The following is a 21191-nucleotide window of genomic DNA, read 5'->3' as shown; positions in this document are numbered from 1 at the left end:
TGTTGTGTGGCGGCTACGTGGTGTCCTCACTCCCTGTGCTGCATCTTCTTCCTTCCCCCTTTGCTACTCTTTCTTGTCTCCTTTAGTCAAGTGTGTGTCTGCTGTCGTTACCACACCAGGTTTGTTCTTGCTGTTTTTCTTGGAAAGATTAGGCTGAGCATTGGGAAAACTGGTCCCAGCCCGCAGCTGCTCACGGTGCGACCTTGGATAGTCAGCCACTTGCTTTCTGGAGACTTTTGAGGGTTGTTCCAGGCCTGCCTGTGCCCCTTAGTCACCTGGAGAGCTTTACAGACAACTTGGAATCAGGTCTGGTGGCAGGTGGAGTGACTGTGGGCTGTGCCGCCCCACCCCACCCCACCCCCCCACCCCCGCATTGATAGCGGTGGTGCTGCATCTCCTGACGCAGCGAGCCCAGAGGCCCGTGGTGGCGGCCAGGCCTCCCTTGCCCTGTCCCAAGGAAGGGGGCCAATTCTGTGTTGTCTGAGCTCCCAAAGAATGAAGAAACAGACTGGGAACTCTTCAGTCTTTTTCACCCCTTCTCTGATTTGATAAACTTGTTAAGATAACGTCCAGTTTGTGGGGTGGAGCCAGGGGAGTTGGGAGTGGTCAGAACAGGTGGTCTAGATTTCCAGCACCCACATCTTGACCAGTGACTCTGGAAATAACTTTGGACAGATCATGGCAGTAATTCTATGGTGATTCAAATTTGATCTCTTTTTTTTCCCCCTCTCTAGGTACTTTTAGGTTGAAATATGCCCCTCCAGCAGAAAGTCTGGACTCCACAGATTGATATTTTTCTCTGGCAACAGAACACTATTAAGCCATGGAGACCTAAGGAAAATTAAATACAAAACTGAGAAGTCTAGTTGCTGTTGAGCTCAATATTTTTAATCCAAAGGTGCTTTACTTTACTAGACTGGATAGAAAACCTAGCGTAGGAATGCATCAAACTCAGTTTTATTGCCAAAATCCTAGACGGGAGCTTGATGTCAGGACTGGCCTAGTGGGTATCTCCACTGTGGGTGAAAATTGGCCACCTCCACCCTTGGTTGCAATGCAGAGACCTCCCGTCTCCTGAAGAGCATTGCCGTAATTGGTCCTTCTAGGCTCACACGTAATTCCAGGGCAGCTACGTGAGGTTGGATTCGAGAACTGAAGGTCGGAGTTCTCCAAGTGGAGTTCTACCAGTCGGACTCTTGACACCCCTGGTGAGGGAAAATGTCGCCTTTGTTTTGTTCTGTTCTGTTCTGTTTTGTTCTTAAAGTGGTTAGGCACTAATCTCTGGGCTTTTTAAGGATTGCACTACCGAAGAATGTAAACTGATGTCAATCTCTGCAGTTCTGGGAGACAAACTCCCTGAGACCAGTCAGTGCAAGACGCTCAGAGAATCCGTTTTTAGAGTCCGCACCAGCAGGCTACATGATTTAGTACACAACAGAGATTTTAGTATTTCCTTCCCTCCTTAAAAGCACTTGTAGCAGTTTCAGGGTTGTCTTTTTTTTTTTTTTTTTTTCCTGCAAATAAATTTAAACTACATTATTAAGTAGAAATAGCTACTTGCAACAACTTAATTTCTAAAAGGGTCCAAGTCCCAGAGAATCCCTAGTAGTCAAAGCTTTGAGGACACCTTCCTTCCCAGCCCTTCAGAGCTTTGAGTCCTGTCGTCTTCCACCACGAAGGAACTCTGGCAGAGACGCGATAGCAGCACACCTCGTGAGCGGCACTGACGGATGCTGCACATCCTTAGCCAAGTTTGCAAGTTCTTTTATCTCCCATGGACCCCAAGGACCCCAAGGCTCACTGCTAATGGATTCACACTTGAGACAGACATTTCAACAACAATAATACAGTCCTGTAATCTCTGAGCAAACGATTTGAAATTTTCTCCTGTCAACTTCTTTTGTATTAGGCTGTGTATCAATAGTTAGTTCCGTTAAAAATTACCTGGAAAACTACAATAGAAAGTGGTAAGACTCTGAAAGAGAATACACTGACAGGACAGAGCTACAAGATCTGCAGAAGTCTAGTTTTACCAAGGTGGGAAATAAAGTCCACCACACAGCTCTCAATTTCACCCCATTGCAATGAGAGCTTTTGGTCCGAAAGTTAGGGACTTAAAGCTTCAAGGCTAAAGGGAATTTTCTGCTCAAACAATATTGTTTTAAATGCTAAAGCCTTCAATATTAAAATATTGATTGGTAAGGTCTTGCCCAGGGATTTTCCAGTTGAATATTTATTTAAAAAAAGAAAATCTCAATACTCAGACCACTCTTAAAATGGGACAATCAGCCTCATGTAAAATTGGTGTAAATCAAAAATACCCTAGAATTTGAGGCATTGTGATGTAAGGCTTCAAATTTTGAGATCCGTTTCCTGCTTCATGGAAACTAAAGCAGAAAGTTGTTACATTTTTTTACGAAAGGCTTTTAGTAGAGTTTTTAAGAGTTTTATTTTAGTAGAGTTTTATTTCTATGCAATGCAGAATTGACAGACCTCTGTATTCTTCTCTCTCTTCCTGGTACACAGTATTACATACAGTTTTGAAGTAATGATGATGCTTACAACAGCATTTTGGGGGAGTGTTACATTGATCTCTTAAATTATAAACACTACAAAATGTCAAAATTACGAGAACTGACACAACTTTGCCTTAAAGAGTACTAGACTGGAACTTGTCATATTATGTTTAAGGAAGACTTAGAGTGTTCATTGATGTTTACGATTTTAATATTTCTGAGGGCCGTTACAGTGGCCTGGATATGTGCTGAAAGCCAAACTTTTAAAATTTTTGGTTTTTTAAACAAAGAACTATTTTAAATAAATCCTATTTCAACACAGTGAAATTGTTGAAAACTGTCTCATAACAAAAGAAAAAAATCATATTTAGGTTTTTTGTTTTACTGGTCAGTATTGGGGAATGAAAGTGTGTCTGTTGTTACCCTTATAACTGTTTTGATAAATATTAGAGGTTAGCGTTAAATACGACAGAAAATTAAAACGAACTTCAATTTGAAGTATGACATTCAAATTGAGGGAAGTAAGTTCAGACATTGTGTGGCTGTGTTCCAGTCATCAGAGGTCTTAGAGAAACTTCCAGCTGTCTTTGAAAGTGCATGTGCAGAGTGACGTCTCCAGTGAGGCCATTCGGAGTTGAGAATGGTAAAACGTAAATGTGAGACACCAGGACACAAAGCATTCAGCTGCCGCTCCGTGAGACCTCTTCCCAAGTGAATCCCATACTTGAACTTGGGAATATTTGCTAGCAGTATTCTCTGATGAAATTTCTCTCCAGAAGCAACCACAGTCAGTGAGCCTAAAGACCATTTGGCATTTCCTCAGAGGACGTCCTCATCAGCTAGAAACAACAGATCAGACTGACCCTTTCAACTACTTAACTATTTTCCTGAAATTGTGGGCTCCGTTTCCAAATGCTGTGGCAACCAGGTAGGTGTGGCACCAGCCACTTTGCTCTGTGTAGTCTGTCATATTTTAAAGTTTCTAACCCCATTTTTTATCTCCAAGAATGGGGAAAGTGGAATGTACAGATTGAAGTAGAATACAACGTTGGGATAAAACACTAATCTTTTTTTTTTTTTTTTAAAGCAGAACACTCAATTTTCTACCTTATTTTCTAATTTTTATTTTATGATAATATTGAACATTGGAAAGTGTATAAATGTTAAAAACTTCTAATTGCTAAAGAGCACTGAGAAAATGGGAGCTAGCACTTAGAATAATAAAGACAAAGCTATTTTCTTGAAAGCAGACACATGATTGGGTATTTTAAAAAACCAGCATCATTTATAACCTCCAAAAAATTACACGAGTCACCTTGTTAATGTAGTAGTTAGTAGGTTCAGTATTTTAATTCACTATTTAGAATTCTAGGTCCTTAATCGCAAGAAGTCCACCTAGTTAGTTTACACTGCACACTGCGTATGGAGATGCATAGCGGGTAGTAACTTTGCCTGACGTTATGCAGCTGTAATGCGGTCCTGTCTGAGCACAGGCTGACCGAGGCTTAACATCTATCCACTCACTGCAGTGTTGCTAGCGAGCACTTGCTGAGCAGGAAGTGGGTTGCACCCTCCTCGCTCCCTGTCGTCGTCCCTCTTCCTGCTTCCGTGGTGGCTTATTTGATGCCTTGCTAGTTTTACACACTGATAACTGATGGCGTTACATGTTTAAGTCTTAAAGGTTGTAAGGGAAACCGTGACCCTGCTCAGCTCGACCACCCGTCCCAGTGGATGGGCCTGTGGAACCTGAGCGGGTTGGCCGTCCTTTCCAAAGTGCAGATGACTCCCGAAGAATGAGGCAGGGGACATTTAAAGCCATGGGTTCTGAAGAGGCTCAATTACTGAAAAGTCCCGAGGTTCTGAATCAAAGTGAGTTATCTTTAATCAACACTCGCAAACTACGTACTGTGCTGGTTGAGGCCAAAGGTCAATGTTACTACACTGTTATTGGATGGAGGGGCACGCCTGCCAGGTCACCCCGGTGTTAAGAAGCCCCTCACATGCGTAAAGTTCTTAGATGCACAAAGACAGGCTTTGGTACTGAAACTGAAGACCTCGTGTACACTCAAGAATCTTCACAGCTTCTATTGGACATATTTTCTTTTTAGGAATGAAGGAAAATTCTCCCATTTTTGAGCCATTCTTTTATGTCAATTCTACAAAATTGCATGTAACTTTATAAATATTTTTAAAAGATATAGTTTTGTAAATATTTAATATTCTGCTAATTTGATTTTGAATTGTAAATGTCAAGTATTCTGTTTTTGGGGTTTTTATGTTTTATTATACTTTGTTAAAAAGAAAAAATTGTACATTTTTAGAATGTTTTTATGAGTCAATTTAATGTACTGAAAATAAAAATTAAAAAAAAAGAGCAGTTTCTTTTTACTAGGTCTTTGTCTTATAGAGTATGAAGCACACATCCTTTCAAATCACGATCCTCCAAACTAGGGAGTCCGTCCTTTCCGCCTTCTTCCCAGCATTACAAAAGGGACACCTGGTCTTAAATCCATTTTCTATCAAGTTTCCTAGGTTTTTAAAAAATGTCCTTGCTGTGAATAGAAATGTGAATTGATTGGGGGTTGGATTAAAGATGTTCCAGCTCTCAGGTACCCGTGAACAATCAAGGTTATTAGCATTGCTAGATCAAGTATCCTTTGGATGTTTGCAAACTCGTGGTGAATGTGCCCTGCCATCTAAGGCCACGTCCTCGCTGGACTTGGGCTGGTGCTCTGCTCGCCCAGGACTGCGGTGCTACCCTGAGCAGTGCCAGGCCCCAGAGGGAGAGTTCTGGGGCTTCTTCCCCAGCAGGAGTCCCCATTTTCTCTTGGTCTTGTCGTCAGACCTGTGGTTACCCGGAGGAAAACGTGCACACGGTTCTCGGACTGGTCAGGGCCCCTGTCAGGTAAGTAGCATCAGGAGACACAGCTGGCCACTCCTGGCACCTGCTAGCAGCCCCTCTGTTTGGTCACTTCCAGGGCCTCTGAGGGTGGAGGGCATGTGCGCAACTGCTGTTTGTACTGTACGCGGCTCCCCACATGGCCACATCAGGTACCACGTGCCGCATAACGCCCCACACACTCTCAGTACTTCTCGTGTTACACTTTTGTTCATTTAGAGCAGGTTTTCAAGTGCCTGTTCCCACAAAACAGGTAGGTCGCTCCCCCGTCCCTTCTCCCCATACTTTGTGGCACATCTGTACCTTTAAGAGAACTGAGTTTTTTGAAGGCAGGACCTTGACCAATGCGAGCCAGGCGCTCATGACAAGGCAGAGACCTTCAGAGGTGGGTGTCCCTCCACCCTGGCACAGTGAAACCAGCCTCAGCACTCCTCATTAGAAAGGATATTACCCACTTGGCTTTGGATGGTGTAGACTGCAAGTCTCAAATACTAATCCATTAAACTGAACTTTGATGACAGTTTTTAATTGTGCCTTTATTCACCTTAGTTCGTTAAAAATGTACTTGTTTTAAAGATCCTATAAATAGGGTAACCACCCACTAATGTGGGATATAAGTAAGTCACCCCTCTCAGTGTGGTACTTTGTCTTTAAAAAGCAGAGTTTCTTAAAGGAATCTTATCGATCACATAGTAGTTACAAGAATGTCATATAATGATGTATACAATCTAAACAAGACAGGCTAATTAAGAATTTACATAATGTAAAAATATACATATTAAAAGTTAGCCACGTAGACAGATGCATGCTGACTGGGGTTGAGGGCCCGTATGCAGTAATACTGCTTTTTCTTCCTCAGTTACAATAAATAACTGCCACTCACAGATACAAGTTTTCCACACACATCTAAATACACCAGGGTAAATAAATGGTGGCCTGCCACATGCACAGTCTCAAGTGGGTCTGTGATCCTTCTGTGATAGCTCTCACAAAAACAGTGTATAGTGAACCCCATGCAGGTAGTAGGAAGCACTGGTTATTTATTCTAGTTGGACTTTGAAAATGCTTAACGTTTGACATTAATACCTGTAAAGAACATGTTTCCTTTTGCTACTTTCAAAACTGACATGCACATGGAGTGGGGGAATTTTGAGGACTGCTTGACCTAACAGTGATAACTGAAATACCCTTAAAGATGCTTTTTAGTAACATATTTTAGTCACACACTTAACATAAAACACGGATCATCTACAGCTTTAAGCCAAAAGGTTGAGGAAGTGTATCTGAATTTTAATGCTTTTTGTTTCAGTATCCTGTAGCTTTCTACCTTTGTCCCAAAGAATGAAACCCATGTAACTGCTTGTTTATTTACCAAAGCAGGCACTATTTTGAGCTCTTAAGAGAATAGTCAAAACAAAAAAAAATGTCATTCTCTTTCTCTAGGTCTTTTGAGAAACCTGACCAAAATTATAAATTATTCAAGGTTCCTGTTGAGCAGTGGTATTTTTCTGCATTACCGTCTAGAGAACAAACCAAATGAAGACTTCATGACAAGAGCACTGATGTGAAATACGCCTATTAGCAATCAGGAGCCCTGGGCAGCAGCTCCGCTTGCTTATTTCCTATCACCCCCGGCCACCCTGCTTTCTGCCAGCTGTTACGGCAAATGGGCTGGGGGTGCGGGGTGGCTGTGCCTTACAATTTAGGCTTAAAGATGCTCTTAAGGAGATTTCTCTAGTTGAGTAGAAACCCTTCTATAAAAAGCTGGCAGGTTCTGTGAACCCAGAGAGAAGACTGAATGTCTCTCTGAATGCTCAAATTGCAAGTTCCTTTTGGGGGAAAAACATTAAAATAACTTGAAGGTCTATTTTATTGGCAACTTAGAATGCAAAGTATTTTATTTTTAAACTTCTAAATTTGAAAACAAGACAGCCTAGGTTAAATAATGAAGTTTCCCAAAGCTGAATGTGCTCATGTGGAGCTCAGTTTTTCTGCCTGAAGTACAAAAAAACAACTTCCTAAAAACTCCTAGGCAGGAACACTACTACTGTTTTGATGATCTGTGATTAGGTGAACTGATCAATCTCAGTTGGTAACATCCCTTTTTTATTCCTTGGTAAGGGTTTAAATTCTAGAACAGACACATTTTTTTTTAGTCTTACACAGACAATTTCATTCCAAAAGTCTCCTGAGAGGCGTATACCATATACAGGAATCCATCTTCATCCTTCTCGCTTTCATACACTTCACAAATTGGCGTGGACACACTCACCATGCTATGTCCATTCACTAACAGGAAGAAGGCTTGATTAGCGTTGAGCTGTAAGCGCCTTCTGTTGAAAGAAAACATGTGAAGAAATAGTGATACATCAATACCTAGGGAGAATGTGTAAAAAATATCACCCACCCGGAATCAATATAAAAGTATAAAGATTTTGTAAACGCTACTTCTGGCAAAATGAAATATATGCCTCACTGACGATGACTTGAATATTTCTTCTCATAAAACACAGGATTGTTTTCTACGACTATATGTGTGGTAAGTATTAATGATAATCCTTGCTAGATCATTCTTACTACTTTCCTGAGGCCAGTTTTATTTATTTGTTTATTTTGCTAATTATTTATTTGTTTTTGGCTGCGTTGGGTCTTTGTTGTGGTGCGCGGGGCTTCTCGTTGCAGTGGCTTCTCTTGTTGCGGAGCACGGGCTCTAGGCACACAGGCTTCAGTAGTTGTGGTGCACGGGCTCAGTAGTTGTGGCTCGTGGGCTCTAGAGCGCGGGCTCAGTAGTGGTGGTGCACGGGCTTAGTTGCTCCGCGGCATGTGGGATCTTCCCGGACCAGGGCTTGAACCCGTGTCCCCTGCACTGGCAGGCGGATTCTTAACCACTGAGCCACCTGGGAAGTCCTGAGGCCAATTTTAAAACTAGTATGCTATCTGAGTAGCCACCAGTGTCTAATGTGATAAAAATAGTTCAAAATATAATTTACAAACTAAGATCTAAGCTGATGCAATTTATTACCATTGGACCACATCTACATTCTCTTAACTTATTTTCCTATATAAAACTTTTCTAATTAAGAGACATCTACATAGATGTTATGATGAAAGGATCAGAAGGGACTTGAGATCCAGCAGGTAAGAAATAGAAAAACTCAGAAATGAAATGTCTTACAGTTTTATTAAGTTGCATAGATTTTTATCAGAGCTAGACTGAAGATTTATCTGTAAGCCTGATCAAGAATGAGAAGTTACCCAAAGAAATAAAGTAAAAAGCTGATTAAATACCTAATTATCTTGATGAGCTCACTCATGTTGACATGATCAGGCACCAGGAACTTTGTTTTATCCAGGACTGGCAGCTGCTTCTCACCTTTGTATCGTTCTATTATTACCTAGAAAAGAAGCCAGAAAAGTGATTTAAAAATAGCCGTTAAGGGCTTCCCTGGTGGCGCAGTGGTTGAGAGTCTGCCTGCCAATGCAGGGGACACGGGTTCGAGCCCTGGTCCGGGAAGATCCCACATGCCGCGGAGCAACTAGGCCCGTGAGCCACAGCTACTGAGCCTGCGCGTCTGGAGCCTGTGCTCCGCAACAAGAGAGGCCGCGATAGTGAGAGGCCCGCGCACCGCAATGAAGAGTGGCCCCCACTTGCCGCAACTGGAGAAAGCCCTTGCACAGAAACGAAGACCCAACACAGCCATAAAATATAAAAATAAATAAATAAATAAAATTAAAAAAAAAAAAAAGAGTTGATGATTATCATTATAAAGAAAAATAGCCGTTGACAATGAAAAACCGATAAAATACTTCCTATGTTGTAGCTGGCACATGCCAAAATGGGGTTTAAAACAGCACTTTTGTTCCTTATGAAATATGGTGCACAAGACAACATGGCTGCCATCAGGGAGGGGCAAGGTAGCCCTGAGGTGGGGGAAGAAACTTTGCTATAAATTCTGTTATTTGGAACCATGAAAATATACTACCTAGTCAGAAAAAGACCCCAAGCCTTATAACAGCAGAGACGCTGGGTACCAGCTTTAAGTGTAAAGATCTGAATCTATGCCAATACTACTATCACCATTTCCTGTGACATGACAAGAGTCTTTTAATAAAACTTTTATTAAAAGTGTAAGTAAGATCTTAACTCTGGGGCTTCCCTGGTGGCGCAGCGGTTGAGAATCTGCCTGCCAATGCTGGGGACACGGGTTCGAGCCCTGGTCCGGGGAGATCCCATATGCCGCGGAGCAACTGGGCCCGTGAGCCACAATTACTGAGCCTGCGCGTCTGGAGTCTGTGCTCCGCAACAAGAGAGGCCGCGATAGTGAGACGCCCGTGCACCGCGATGAAGAGTGGCCCCCGCTCGCCGCAACTAGAGAAAGCCCTCGCACAGAAACGAAGATCCAACACAACCATAAATAATAAATAAATAAATAAATAAAAAAGAATCTGCCTGCCAATGCAGGGGACACGGGTTCGATCCCCAGTCCAGGAAGATCCCACATGCCATGGAGCGACTAAGCCCGTGCGCCACAACTACTGAGCCTGTGTGCCTAGAGCCTGTGCTCCACAACGAGAAGCCACCGCATGAGAAGCCCACACACCTCAACGAAGAGGAGCCCCCCCTCGCCGCAACTAGAGAAAGCCTGCGTGCAGCAATGAAGACCCAACACAGCCAAAAATAATCAAACAAACAAATAAATAAAAAATAAATAAATATAAATTAAAAAAAGAAACCCGTCAGGTAGTCGCACATAGCAGCACTGTACTAAAGTTGTATTTAAGCCGTGCTCTCTTCGGCGTACATTAATAACAACTGAAACAGAGACTACCTACCGGGATTTTGGTAGGATGCTGCTCTCGGATAAGTCGGACATCTTCTACTCTTTGTTCTGCAAAGGAAAGGAAGAAACACAGGCATTATTAAGGGCCAAAAATGCAGCTTCTTTCCTGCATTTTTACTGGTGACTTCCATATCTGAATCCCCCTATCCTTAGCTATGGCAGAGCAAAGCAGTAAAGACATCTTCCCTAAAACTGAGAGAAACCAAACACTAATACTTCATACCTGGCAAAGGTTGGTATACAAGATTAACATACAGAAATTGGTTGCATTTCTTTACATTAACAATGAGATATCAGAAAAGGAATGTAAAAAAACTACCTTTTAAAATCACACCAGGGACTTTCCTGGTGGCTCAGTGGTTAAGAATCCACCTGCCAGTGCAGGAGACACGGGTTCGAGCCCTGGTCCGGGAAGATCCCACATGCCGCGGAGCAACTAAGCCCGTGCACCGCAACTACCGAGCCCACGTACCTAGAGCCCGTGCTCTGCAACAAGAGAAGCCACCGCAATAAGCCCACGTGCTGCAACGAAGAGTAGCCCCCGCTCGCCACAACTAGAGAAAGCCTGTGCGCAGCAACGAAGACCCAACGCAGCCAGAAAATAAAAAACAAAAAAACACACCTTAGGAATAAAGCTGACCAAGGAGGTGAAAGACTTATACACTGAGAACTATAAAACATTAATAAAAGAAATTAAAGATGATTCAAAAAAACAGAAAGATATCCCATGCCCTTCGATTAGAAGAATACTGTTTTTTTTTTTTTTCCTTTGGCTGCACAGCATGTGGGATCTTAGCTCCCCGACCAGGGACTGAATGCGCACCCCCTGTATTGGAAGGGCAGAGTCTTAACCACTGGACCGCCAGGGAAGCCCCTGGAAAAATATTGTTAAAGTGGCCATACTACACAAAGCGATCTACAGATTTAATGTGATCCCTATCAAATTACCCATGACATTTTTCACAGAACTAGAACAAATAATCTTAAAATTTATATGGAACCATAAAAGACCCAGAATTGCCAAAGCAATCCTGAGGAAAAAGAGCAAAGCAGGAGGCATAACCCTCCCAGACTTCAGACAATACTACAAAGCTACAGTAACCAAAAGTGTGGTACTGGCACAAAAACAGACATATGGATCAATGGAACAGAGCAGAGAGCCCAGAAATAAACCCACACATCTATGGTCAATTAATCTTCAACACAGGAGGCAAGAATATACAATGGAAAAACGACAGTCTCTTCAGCAAGTGGTTCTGGGAAAGTGGGACAGCTGCATGTAAGTCAATGAAGTTAGAACACAACCCTCACACCATGCACAAAAATAAACTCAAAATGGCTTAAAGGCCTAAATGTAAGAGAGGACAACCATAAAACTCCTAGCTAGAAGAGAGCAGAGGTAAAACATTCTTTGACGTAAATCACTGCAATGTTTTCATAGGTCAGTCTCCCAAGGCAATAAAAATAAAAGCAAAAATAAACAAATGGGACCTAATCAAACTTACAAGCTTTTGCACAGCAAAGGAAACATTAAAAAAACCCCGAAAAGACAACCTATAGAATGGGAGAAAATACTTGCAAATGATGCGACCGACAAGGGCTTAATTGCCAAAATATACAAACAGGTCATACAACTCAACAAAACGAAGAACCCAATCAAAAAATGGGCAGAAGACCTAAATAGACATTTCTCCATAGAAGACATCCACGAAGACATCCAATAGGCACATAAAAAGATGCTCAACATCACTAATTATTAGGGAAATGCAAATCAAAACTACAATGAGGTATCATCTCACACCCGTCAGAATGGCCATCATTAAAAAGTCTACAAATAACAAATGCTGGAGAGGGTGTGGAGAAAAAGGAACCCTCCTACACTGTTGGTGGGAATGTTAGCTAGTGCAGCTGCTATGGAGAACAGTACGGAGCTTCCTCAAAAAGCTAAAAATAGAGCTACCATATGACCCAGCAATTCCACTCCTGGGCATATATCCGAAGAAAACTCTAACTTGAAAAGATACATGTACCCCTATGTTCGCAGCAGCACTATTCACAATAACCAAGGCATGGAAGCAACCTAAATGTCCATCGACAGAGGAATGGATAAAGAAGATGTGTTACATGCATACAATGGAATACTACTCAGCCAAAAAGAAGAATGAAATAATGCCATTTGCAGCTACATGCATGGACCTAGAGATTATCATACAAAGCAAAATAAGTCAGAAAGAGAAAGACAAATACCATATGATATCAGTTATATATGGAATCTAAAATATGACACAAATGAACTTATCTACAAAACAGAAATAGACTAACAGACGTACAGAACAGACTTCTGGTTGCCAAGGTGGAGCAGGGTGGGGAGTGCTGGATTGGGAGTCTGGGACTAACAGATGCAAACTACTATATACAGAATGGATAAACAACAAGGTCCTATTTTATAGCACAGGGAACTATATTCAATATTCTGTAATAAACCATAATGGAAAAGAAAAAAGATTCAGTGAGAATGCTGGTACGCCCCTTGCAAATATCTGGCACATAGTAAATGCTTAATAAATGCTAGCTGTTATTAAATAAAAAATGAAATAATGCCATTTGCAACAACATGGATGGACCTAGAGATTATCATACTAAGTCAAGTCAGACAGAGAAAGACAAATATCATATACGGTATCACATGTAAAATCTAAAAAATAATACAAACGAACTTATTTACAAAGGGTCTGGAGAGCTTCCAGGTGGCAGGAGAGTGCAATCACCAAACTCCATGGAGACAGAAGCTCCTGTGCTCAGCACTCTTCTGGACCTTACCACCGCTATGCTTTAATATCCTTTGCAATAATCTGATAATCTAGTAATTAAAGGCTTTTCCTGAGCTCTGGGAGCCACTCTAGTAATTTAATCAAACACAAGGTGATCTTGGGAAACTGATTTATAGCTAGTCAGAGCAACGAGCTGTACGTGCAATTAGCCTTTGGTGGGGGGCGGGGGGGGGGGTTGTCAGGTGGGACGGAGCCCTTAACCTGCTGGATCTGAGGCTATCACCAGGTAGTGCTAGAATTGAGTTAAACTGGATGACAACTAGCTGAATTGCTTGTCTGGTGTCAGAAGTGAGCCGCAGTGTTTATGGAGTACTGCAGAGTAGAGAGGACACAAAGGAAGAGTTTTCCTTTCTATCATCCTTAGAACCCCTCTCTATTTCTAGGGGTGTCATGGATACTTCATCATTTCTCTCAGCTCTAAGACCTGTCCCTATGTCGGTCCTACCCCAGAAAAGATGCTCTACCATCTACACTTAGCTATCAGCCATCTTCACAACAAAAACCTCCATCTTGTCAGAGTAGATTTCACGAGCAAGGGGAAATCACAATTTAATTAATTCACTGTAGCCAATAAATAATAAGTTTAATATACCCTGAAATGTTTCACATTTAAAAGCTCATCCAAAAAAATGTAAAAGGTACAAGGAATCATTCAGGCATAAGGGGGAGAGAATATTTTATGCAAGGAAAACAGGTTTATTTTGGTAAGTGGAGCAGGAAAAAACAAAATGGTCTCTAAACGTGGGGCTTCAAAGTCAAACTATAGTGTCAAAAGTTTTCTTTATCTTGATTTATCCCCAAAATATGGTCCAAAAAGGAAGGCAAAAATGATTATTTTCATTAAAGGTGGGACAACAGAGGAAGACAAGTGACTTCCCTAAGGTGAGAAGAGTAGTACCAAAGTCCTGTAGAAATGTCTTTAGCGTCCTGGCCAGTTGTAATGAAAATCCAGGGGTGAGCCCAAAGTGATTAAATAAATATGGTATATGCTGACGCCTAACTCTGAATAGAAGGCTGTTTTCAGAAGCCGACAGTATATTTAACAAAAGCATTACCAACGCCACTGGATCAAAGGCACATGAGAGCACTTCTTTTACTCAATTATTTTCTTAATGCTGTGATGATCTGTTTATCATTTGCCTTTCTCAGCAGACTGCCCCTGGCAGTCAGGGATCCAGCTCTAGTCATGTCTGTATTCCCCCAGGGCTCAGGCTTGTACATGGATGATATACTTCCCCAGATTCCTCTTCCTGTCTCTAAGAACGCTTATAAGCCTTACAAAAATAGAGACTAGGAGTCTAAGGTGTCTTATTTGCAAAGATGCTTTGAGATAGATTCCCTAGGGCATTTAAAGTAAGGCTTATATATATTTTCCAGGATTTAGTTCACTGAAGTGGAAGCATAAATATTTTCCCCAATATGCCTATAAATAAAAAACATAAAATGCCATCCATCAGTGAGTGACACAGCTTAAGAGCAGGGAGTGTTACCTAGGTGTCGGCATAAATCTCCTTCTCCAGTCTCCCTGTTACGTAGTTGAAGCTATTTATTCTAGACCATCACATGACCTTCTGAGACATGCAGACCTTTTGTTATTGATGGTGAAGCTTAAGATCTAGGTTTAACATTGAATCTCAGCAGAATGATGTCTAGGAGACAGATGTGTTATTAAACAAACCAGGGCAACCCTAGAAGAAAATGGAGTGAGATTATGACATTTGAGAAGACTGAATCCGAAAATATTTGCTCAAATACAACTTCTGAAGTTCATAAAAGTCTTCAAAACATTTGTAAAGAAACACTATTGCCTCTTGACTCAGAGTGTTGGTCCACGTCATGTACTGGAAATGATGGCTACCTACTGGAGGACAGAATTCCTATCAGAAGGGTGCAAGTCCAGACTCTGCCACTAGGTGGACCATGATTTCCACCTCTCAGGGCCCCACCCAGTTTCTCTGGCCACAAAAGGAAGTGGTTGTTTTGGGCGAGCTCTAAGATTCATCTCAACCCTTTCAACCCTGGTAGAATATATCACAGCACAGCTAGACTCAATTTTTAATTAACCTAAACTCACTCACTTGGGAAGAGTACTGCTCAAGCTAACTGGGGCTGGTCTTAGGTTCTATAAAAACATATCTCCAAACAACTTATTCCCCTCATTTACTGTGTTACAAATCTCTGAAAACTGTCAGCGCTGATTACCATAATCAGTAGCAAGGAAAGGCAGTAGCCATTAAATGATGTGATATTTTTCTGCAAAATGACTGTTTTTTAAAAAATTATTTTTATTTATTTATTTAGTTGGCTGCGTTGGGTCTTCATTGCCGTGCGTGGGCTTTCTCTAGTTGCGGCGAGCAGGGGCTACTCTTCGTTGCGGTGTGTGGGCTTCTCACTGTGGTGGCTTCTTGTTGCGGACCACAGGCTTTAGGCACGCGGGCCTCAGTAGTTGTGGCACGTAGGCTCAGTAGTTGTGGGTCGCGGGCTCTAGAGCGCAGGCTCAGTAGTTGTGGGGCACGGGCTTAGCTGCTCCGCGACATGTGGGATCTTCCTGGACCAGGGGTCGAACCCGTGTCCCCTGCATTGGCAGGCGGATTCTTAACCACTGCGCCACCAGGGAAGCCCTGCAAAATGACTATTAAAGAGCCCTTTTAAAAAAGGGGGGGGGAGGGGTAATCCTAGGAGTTCTTGTCACAAGGAGAAAATTTTCCTTTTTTATTTTATGTATGAGAAGATGCATGTTAGCTGAACCTATTATGGTAATCATTTTACAATATATGTAAACCAAGCCATCATGCTGAATACCTTAAATTTATACAGTGATGAATGTCATTTCTCAATAAAAGTAGAAAAAAAAGAATCAAGAGTCAGGAGACTAGGGACAAAAAAAGGAGGAGTGGGAGTAAAGGTGAACAGAGAGGAAAGCCCACAAATACACTAATGGAGAAAAAAATGAGGCATACCTGCTGGTTTACCCTCAAGGCCACAGGCACCACGGGAATTCCTTCTAATTCGCTATTTTATTCTCATTTATTCTCACTTTTATTCTAGTTATTCCTCACCTTTCCTACTCTTACCACCTACTCTTCTTGAGCGATTTTTCTAGATAACCTAAAAATACTCTAAGCAAAAAGAAAGTAACTGTAGTATTGGTCATGAGAAAATGAGCATCTTTCCCATACAAATGTCCCCAGTTAGCTTTCAATGCCAGAGTCTGTAAGGACAGAAGCCAGATACAATGGCAAATCTGCTCTAAATGCTGTTCTCATGGCTGCATAAAAAGTAAGCAATATTCATGAGTATCAACTTGAGTTCATGAAAGTCACTAAAGAGAAAATTTCTTAAAAAAAAAAAACAAAAAGACACGTCTAAGTTTTGCTAACCAACCGCTTCAAGAGGCTGAAAGGATATGCTCCACAGGTCAACGTGAATTTCATCTACTGGAGCTTCCAAGGCACAAGAAACAATTATCAATAACGAGATCTACAAAACCATATCCTAGCTCAAGTGAACGCTCGGCTCTTTCTAGACTCCAGGAAACTAGACAAAAGTAGACGAAAGTGATACAGCTCAAGCGCCTAAAGATTAGGGCAGGAAGGAACGCTGGTCCCGCCCTACCCCACCTGGCCTTCCAGGGCTGAGATAAACAAGCCCTACACAGCGATGTGCAAGGAGGCCACGTTGTTACTGCAGAACCGTCTTGCTTAAAGGGAGCACCAATCACTTCCTTCCCGTCGGTTTTGTGGAGGAGTAAATATTGTGAGGGTGTCACCTCCAGTTTCAACCAAATGCCAGCAAGCTAAGTGGGGATTCTAGCCTGAACTGGGAGAGAACGGATTCGCCGCTGCTGTCCAAGAATGCTGTCGCAAGCCGGTTAGAAGAGCCACCCACCCTAGCTCTTGTGCCACAAATAGGACCAAGACGTCCCGGCCACGCGGGGCTGCAGGGGAAGGGGCAGGCGTGAGGAGGCGCGGCCTCGGAGTCACTCCTCTCCGCGGAGGTCCTGACGCGTGAAGGGACCATGTGTGACCCGGACGACGCACCAGAAGACGACTGCCTTGCACCCCCGGGGCCACCACTTCGGAGAACCTGTCCCAGCCCTGCGCCCGGGCCAGCCTCCCCTACAAGGAGGGCACCCCCTGCGCGGCTCGCGCTCGTCTCTTCGTGGGGACCTAACACCCCAGGGCTGGAGGGCTGACGGGCCCCGAGCCCACAGCCCGCCCGGCCTCCCGGGGCCAAAAGGTGATTCAGCAGCTCCGCGCCAGTGCGCCCTCGGCCCCTCGGCCCCCGCACTCCGGCCCCTCGGGCCCGCAGCCCCCTGGGCCCGGCAGCCCTCGGCCCGTCAGGCCCCCGCCTCGGCCCTTCGGCCACCCGGGCCCGGCCCTCCCGCAGCCGCCGCCTCAGCCCCTCAGCCCTCGGCACCTCGGCCCGTCCGACCTCTCCGGAGCCCCTCCGCCAGGGCCGGCCCCGCCGCCTCGGCCCCTCAGCCTCCCGGCCCTCCGTCAGCGGCCGGCCCCGCGGCACCCACCGAAGGTTCGGCGCTGTTTGAAGGTCTTCTCCGATGGCATGGCGCGGCAGGCTGGGCGGGGGCGGCGAGGTGCAGAGTCCCGGCGGCCCCAGGCGGTGGCTGAGACGGCTCCGACCGTGGCGACAGCGACGTCTCTTGTGTTTTCTCGGCCCGCAGCCGCGTCAGGTGACCGGCGCGGCGTCCCGGGAGGCGGGGCCAGGAGCGGGCCGCCGCCGCCGCCATGGCGGGCGTGGCGGAAGCAGGACGAGCGCAGCGCCCGGGGCGGGGTCGGGGCTGGCGGGAGTGGGGGAGGCCGGCGGCCCGCGTGGGGCGTGCGAGCCCCGAACCAGGCTGTGACCCGCGGAAACGCGCCGCGCAGACACGCACGGTGCTGCCCCCGCGGCCGAGCTGCCGCGACTCGGCCTCGCTCCTGTTCCCGGTGCCGGTTCTGATGCCTGGTGATGTTTGCACCTGAAAATAAAGGGGTGGTGTGCCCCTGCCTCCTTTGGAGCTGCTGGTGCTTTTCCGCCGGCGGCTTTTTGTGTCTTTGTTTCCGTTGGCTTCCACGTCAAGTATGTCTCAGTTTTCTTTTCTTTTTTAAGGAAACTGTCCACTGGTAACTTCCGGCACACATTGTCCCAACTAGGAAAAGAACCGCAAGTGTATTATTTCAGGTTATGGTCGGTAGAGTCCGGCCCTGGAGAAAGTCCGTGCCCTGGGCTCGGCATCCGGCCTCAGGTAACTCAGGTGGTCGAATGAGCCTGGGCATCACCTGCGCTGACAGGGCGCGGGCCTGCCCACACCTGGCAGGGTTCACTGCCTTTCATTCGTCTCTGCTGGTCTCAGATACGGAGTCTTACCCGTGTTCAGACCCCTCAGTCTTTCAAACACTAACTAGCTGAGCTACCTTGAATACGTAACCATTTTTCTCAGTCTCCGACTCGTGTGTGTAAGAGCGCAATACTATTTTAGAACTCCAAGTGTTTTCTGAGGAGCAAATGAAAGGGGCCTGGTAGACTCTAGATCACTATGCAACGTTTAGTTATCAAGTCAGTTATTGCCCAACTCAAACATCTGATAAACATGTATCCGAATGAACAGCACGTGATTCTTCGGCTGTTTTTGCTCTTTAATATTTAATACTTTGTAAGTATTTTCCCCTTTTTGAGTTTGTAAAAGCCTTTCTTATAATGTCTGTTTCATAAAGTAATTGGATTGTGCTAATATACAGTTATTATACAAACATACAAAACCTACTAAAATATATTTCTCAAAGGGGTTCCAATGCACCTGGAATTTCTTTCTTTACAGAGTAGCCAAGTATCTTGTATAATTATCTGCCAGAACAATGATGTTAGTTGTAGCTCTGTACTGTGCCACTATTTACAAAAGAAAAGTGCAGTTGTGTATGTCACTTTCCCAGGTTTTTTTTTTCTCCTCTTTCTGTCACAGTTCTTTACCTTGAAAAATCTCTAATAGTGTACAGTTAATAAAGATGACTTAAACATTCTGTCTGCTTTCCAATGTTCCAAAGGAAGGTTTTAAGCTCCAAGTGTACTATCTTGGTTGTTTTTTATTTATTCTGTGAAGATGGGGAGGGGGGAGAAAAATCCAGTAAGTGTACCTACCTTCTGCCAGACACAAAATGATCAGTTTCGAAGTCTTAAATGAGAGTGTGGACTGTGTATTGCTTTCTTTTCTGGGTTTTTATGATATTGAGTATTGACTGGTGAGTGCTTTTTTGGCTTAATTGCTAGTTTGTAAGAAATGGACTTTTTGTTCCCTTGCTGGACAACTGTTCCAAATGCAAGAGGACTGAAAAAAAAATCGATATCAGGCATATGGAGCTGGGGGGAGGGGAAGGAGAGTTTCATATTTTCCTAGTCCCTTAGGCATCCATAAAGCTTTACCAAATAACCTCAGGCCTTGGGTTCACTGCCCCAGGGATTACCTCAAGGGCTGTGATAGAGATGGGACAGGATTACTCTTTGTTATTTTCAAGTACTGAAGTCCACATTTACAATGATTGCTATGCTCTTATCTTCACTTCCTACTTGAATCTAAAACCACACTTCCCTATAGGTGTCTCAGAAAATCATCCAAAGCAGTTGGTGTGTAAAGGTGTCTCATGAGCATGTAAGAACAACATATTGAAATAAAATATAAATTATATTTAAAGTTTACTAATTTAGTCATATGCAAATAAATATCAATTAAGAAGTACCGTAACCGTGTAAAATTTGAAAACAAGTGTGCTTGAGTGTATGTGAAAAATTTCATGTGCCCCCAGATTGCAGTTTTGTTTTTGTTTATTTTTGGCTGCGCCATGTGGCATGAGGGATCTTAGTTCCCTGACCAGGGATGGAACCCATGCCCCCTGCAGTGGAACCGCACAGTCTTAACCACTGGACCACCAGGGAAATCCCCCCAGATTGCAGTTTAATATACGTTCGACATAGTAAATGATATTCAGAGTGGTAAATTAATATCATCATGATCTATTTTAAGCTAGTTAATATAGAATAGTACGATTTATTTTTAAACGATTAACAAATATTACTCTTCTTTGAAATAATCCACATAAAGTAGAAAAGACCGCATCTGTCATGTGAATTTATGCAGTGTTTTCTCAAGAAATCTCATGGTGCTTTTAAGCTATTAAATAATCATTCTAGAAAGCCAAGCAGTGTCAGTTTTAAGTAACTCTTGCCCTATTTCTTTCTATAAGGTAACAGCTAGAAATTGAATATGATGTCCCAGCATTAGTGAAGTAACATGCTGTAAATCGTGCTGTCTCGCTATTTCTAAGAATCTGTTAAACGAGGCATGAAAAAAAACAAAACAAAACAGAAGGCGTGAAACATTAACCGGCAGTGCAGAACATGTTAGGGTTATTTTGCCACACTCAGTATGGAGGGCAAGTCACACTGAGAGTTAGTTCAGCTCTTCAGGCCTGCCCGGCCTGTCCTGCCTCTCTTCTTTCTGATTGGGAAAGATATTCCACCCTCCTTGTTGTCTGGGACACTATTGGCCGGTGGTCCAATCAGTCTTGTGTCATCTCTACTGTTTAGCTAAAGTAAACAAACAAGTATTGCTCAAGAGCAGTGTTCCTGCTATTCTAGAAAAGGACTCAGCCAGGAGGGTTTTGCAGTTGATGCGCCATAGCTTGCAGTCTTTAGGAGTGTCCGAAGCGAGAAAGGCACCATGTGGGAGTGCTTCCTCTCCCAGGATGCTCTGGCTCTGGTGTACAACTTCAGAAACCAGCACACTGGTACATGCAGGAAAGTGATCTCAAATCACTCCTAAAACCTAACATTGTCTCTTAAGTGAGTGTGTAACAACTAATGGAGCTGGCAGGCATTCCACAGGGTTTTTTCTCTTTTGCAGTTTTTTGCTTGTTTAATTCCAAACAAATTCTGAAGGATTGCTATTTTTCCAGCTTTTTGCCCATGTATGGGACTAAGGATGTAATCATTGAGACTCTTATTTCGCACCTCAAACCTCTTGTTTAGCCTTTGAATATTTTCCCTTCTTTCCATTCACCTTGACTGTTTCTTTTTTTTTTTTTTTTTTGATGTACTTTTTTAAAAATTTTTTTAA

The 21191-nt window shown here is 43.5% G+C and overlaps 2 protein-coding genes across 3 annotated transcripts in view; one reads left to right on the top strand and one right to left on the bottom strand.

The window, feature by feature from the left end:
* The window catches only part of ZCCHC14 (zinc finger CCHC-type containing 14), a 57014-nt gene extending 54177 nt beyond the window's left edge, over positions 1–2837 (top strand). For both annotated transcript variants that reach the window (XM_082436890.1, XM_082436889.1), the window contains one exon: positions 735–2837. In XM_082436890.1, the coding sequence (XP_082293016.1) occupies positions 735–790 (56 nt within the window). In that variant the 3' untranslated portion in view covers positions 791–2837. The remainder of the gene's footprint in view (positions 1–734) is intronic.
* Positions 2838–5925: 3088 nt separating this feature from the next.
* On the bottom strand, positions 5926–17775 carry MAP1LC3B (microtubule associated protein 1 light chain 3 beta). Its single transcript, XM_082436955.1, has 4 exons — positions 17613–17775; positions 10249–10304; positions 8704–8810; positions 5926–7748 (listed from the first exon to the last, which is right to left on the bottom strand). The coding sequence occupies exons 1-4, from the start codon at positions 17650–17652 to the stop codon at positions 7574–7576; spliced, it is 378 nt and encodes a 125-aa protein (XP_082293081.1). The 5' UTR covers positions 17653–17775; the 3' UTR covers positions 5926–7573.
* Between the last annotated feature and the right edge of the window lie 3416 nt (positions 17776–21191).

This window comes from Balaenoptera physalus (assembly GCF_965194825.1).
Source record: "Balaenoptera physalus genome assembly, chromosome: 19".
NCBI classification, from domain to species: Eukaryota; Metazoa; Chordata; class Mammalia; order Artiodactyla; family Balaenopteridae; genus Balaenoptera; species Balaenoptera physalus.
The sequence above is the reverse complement of the archived record's forward strand: the minus strand, read 5'-3'. Positions and strand labels throughout refer to the sequence as shown.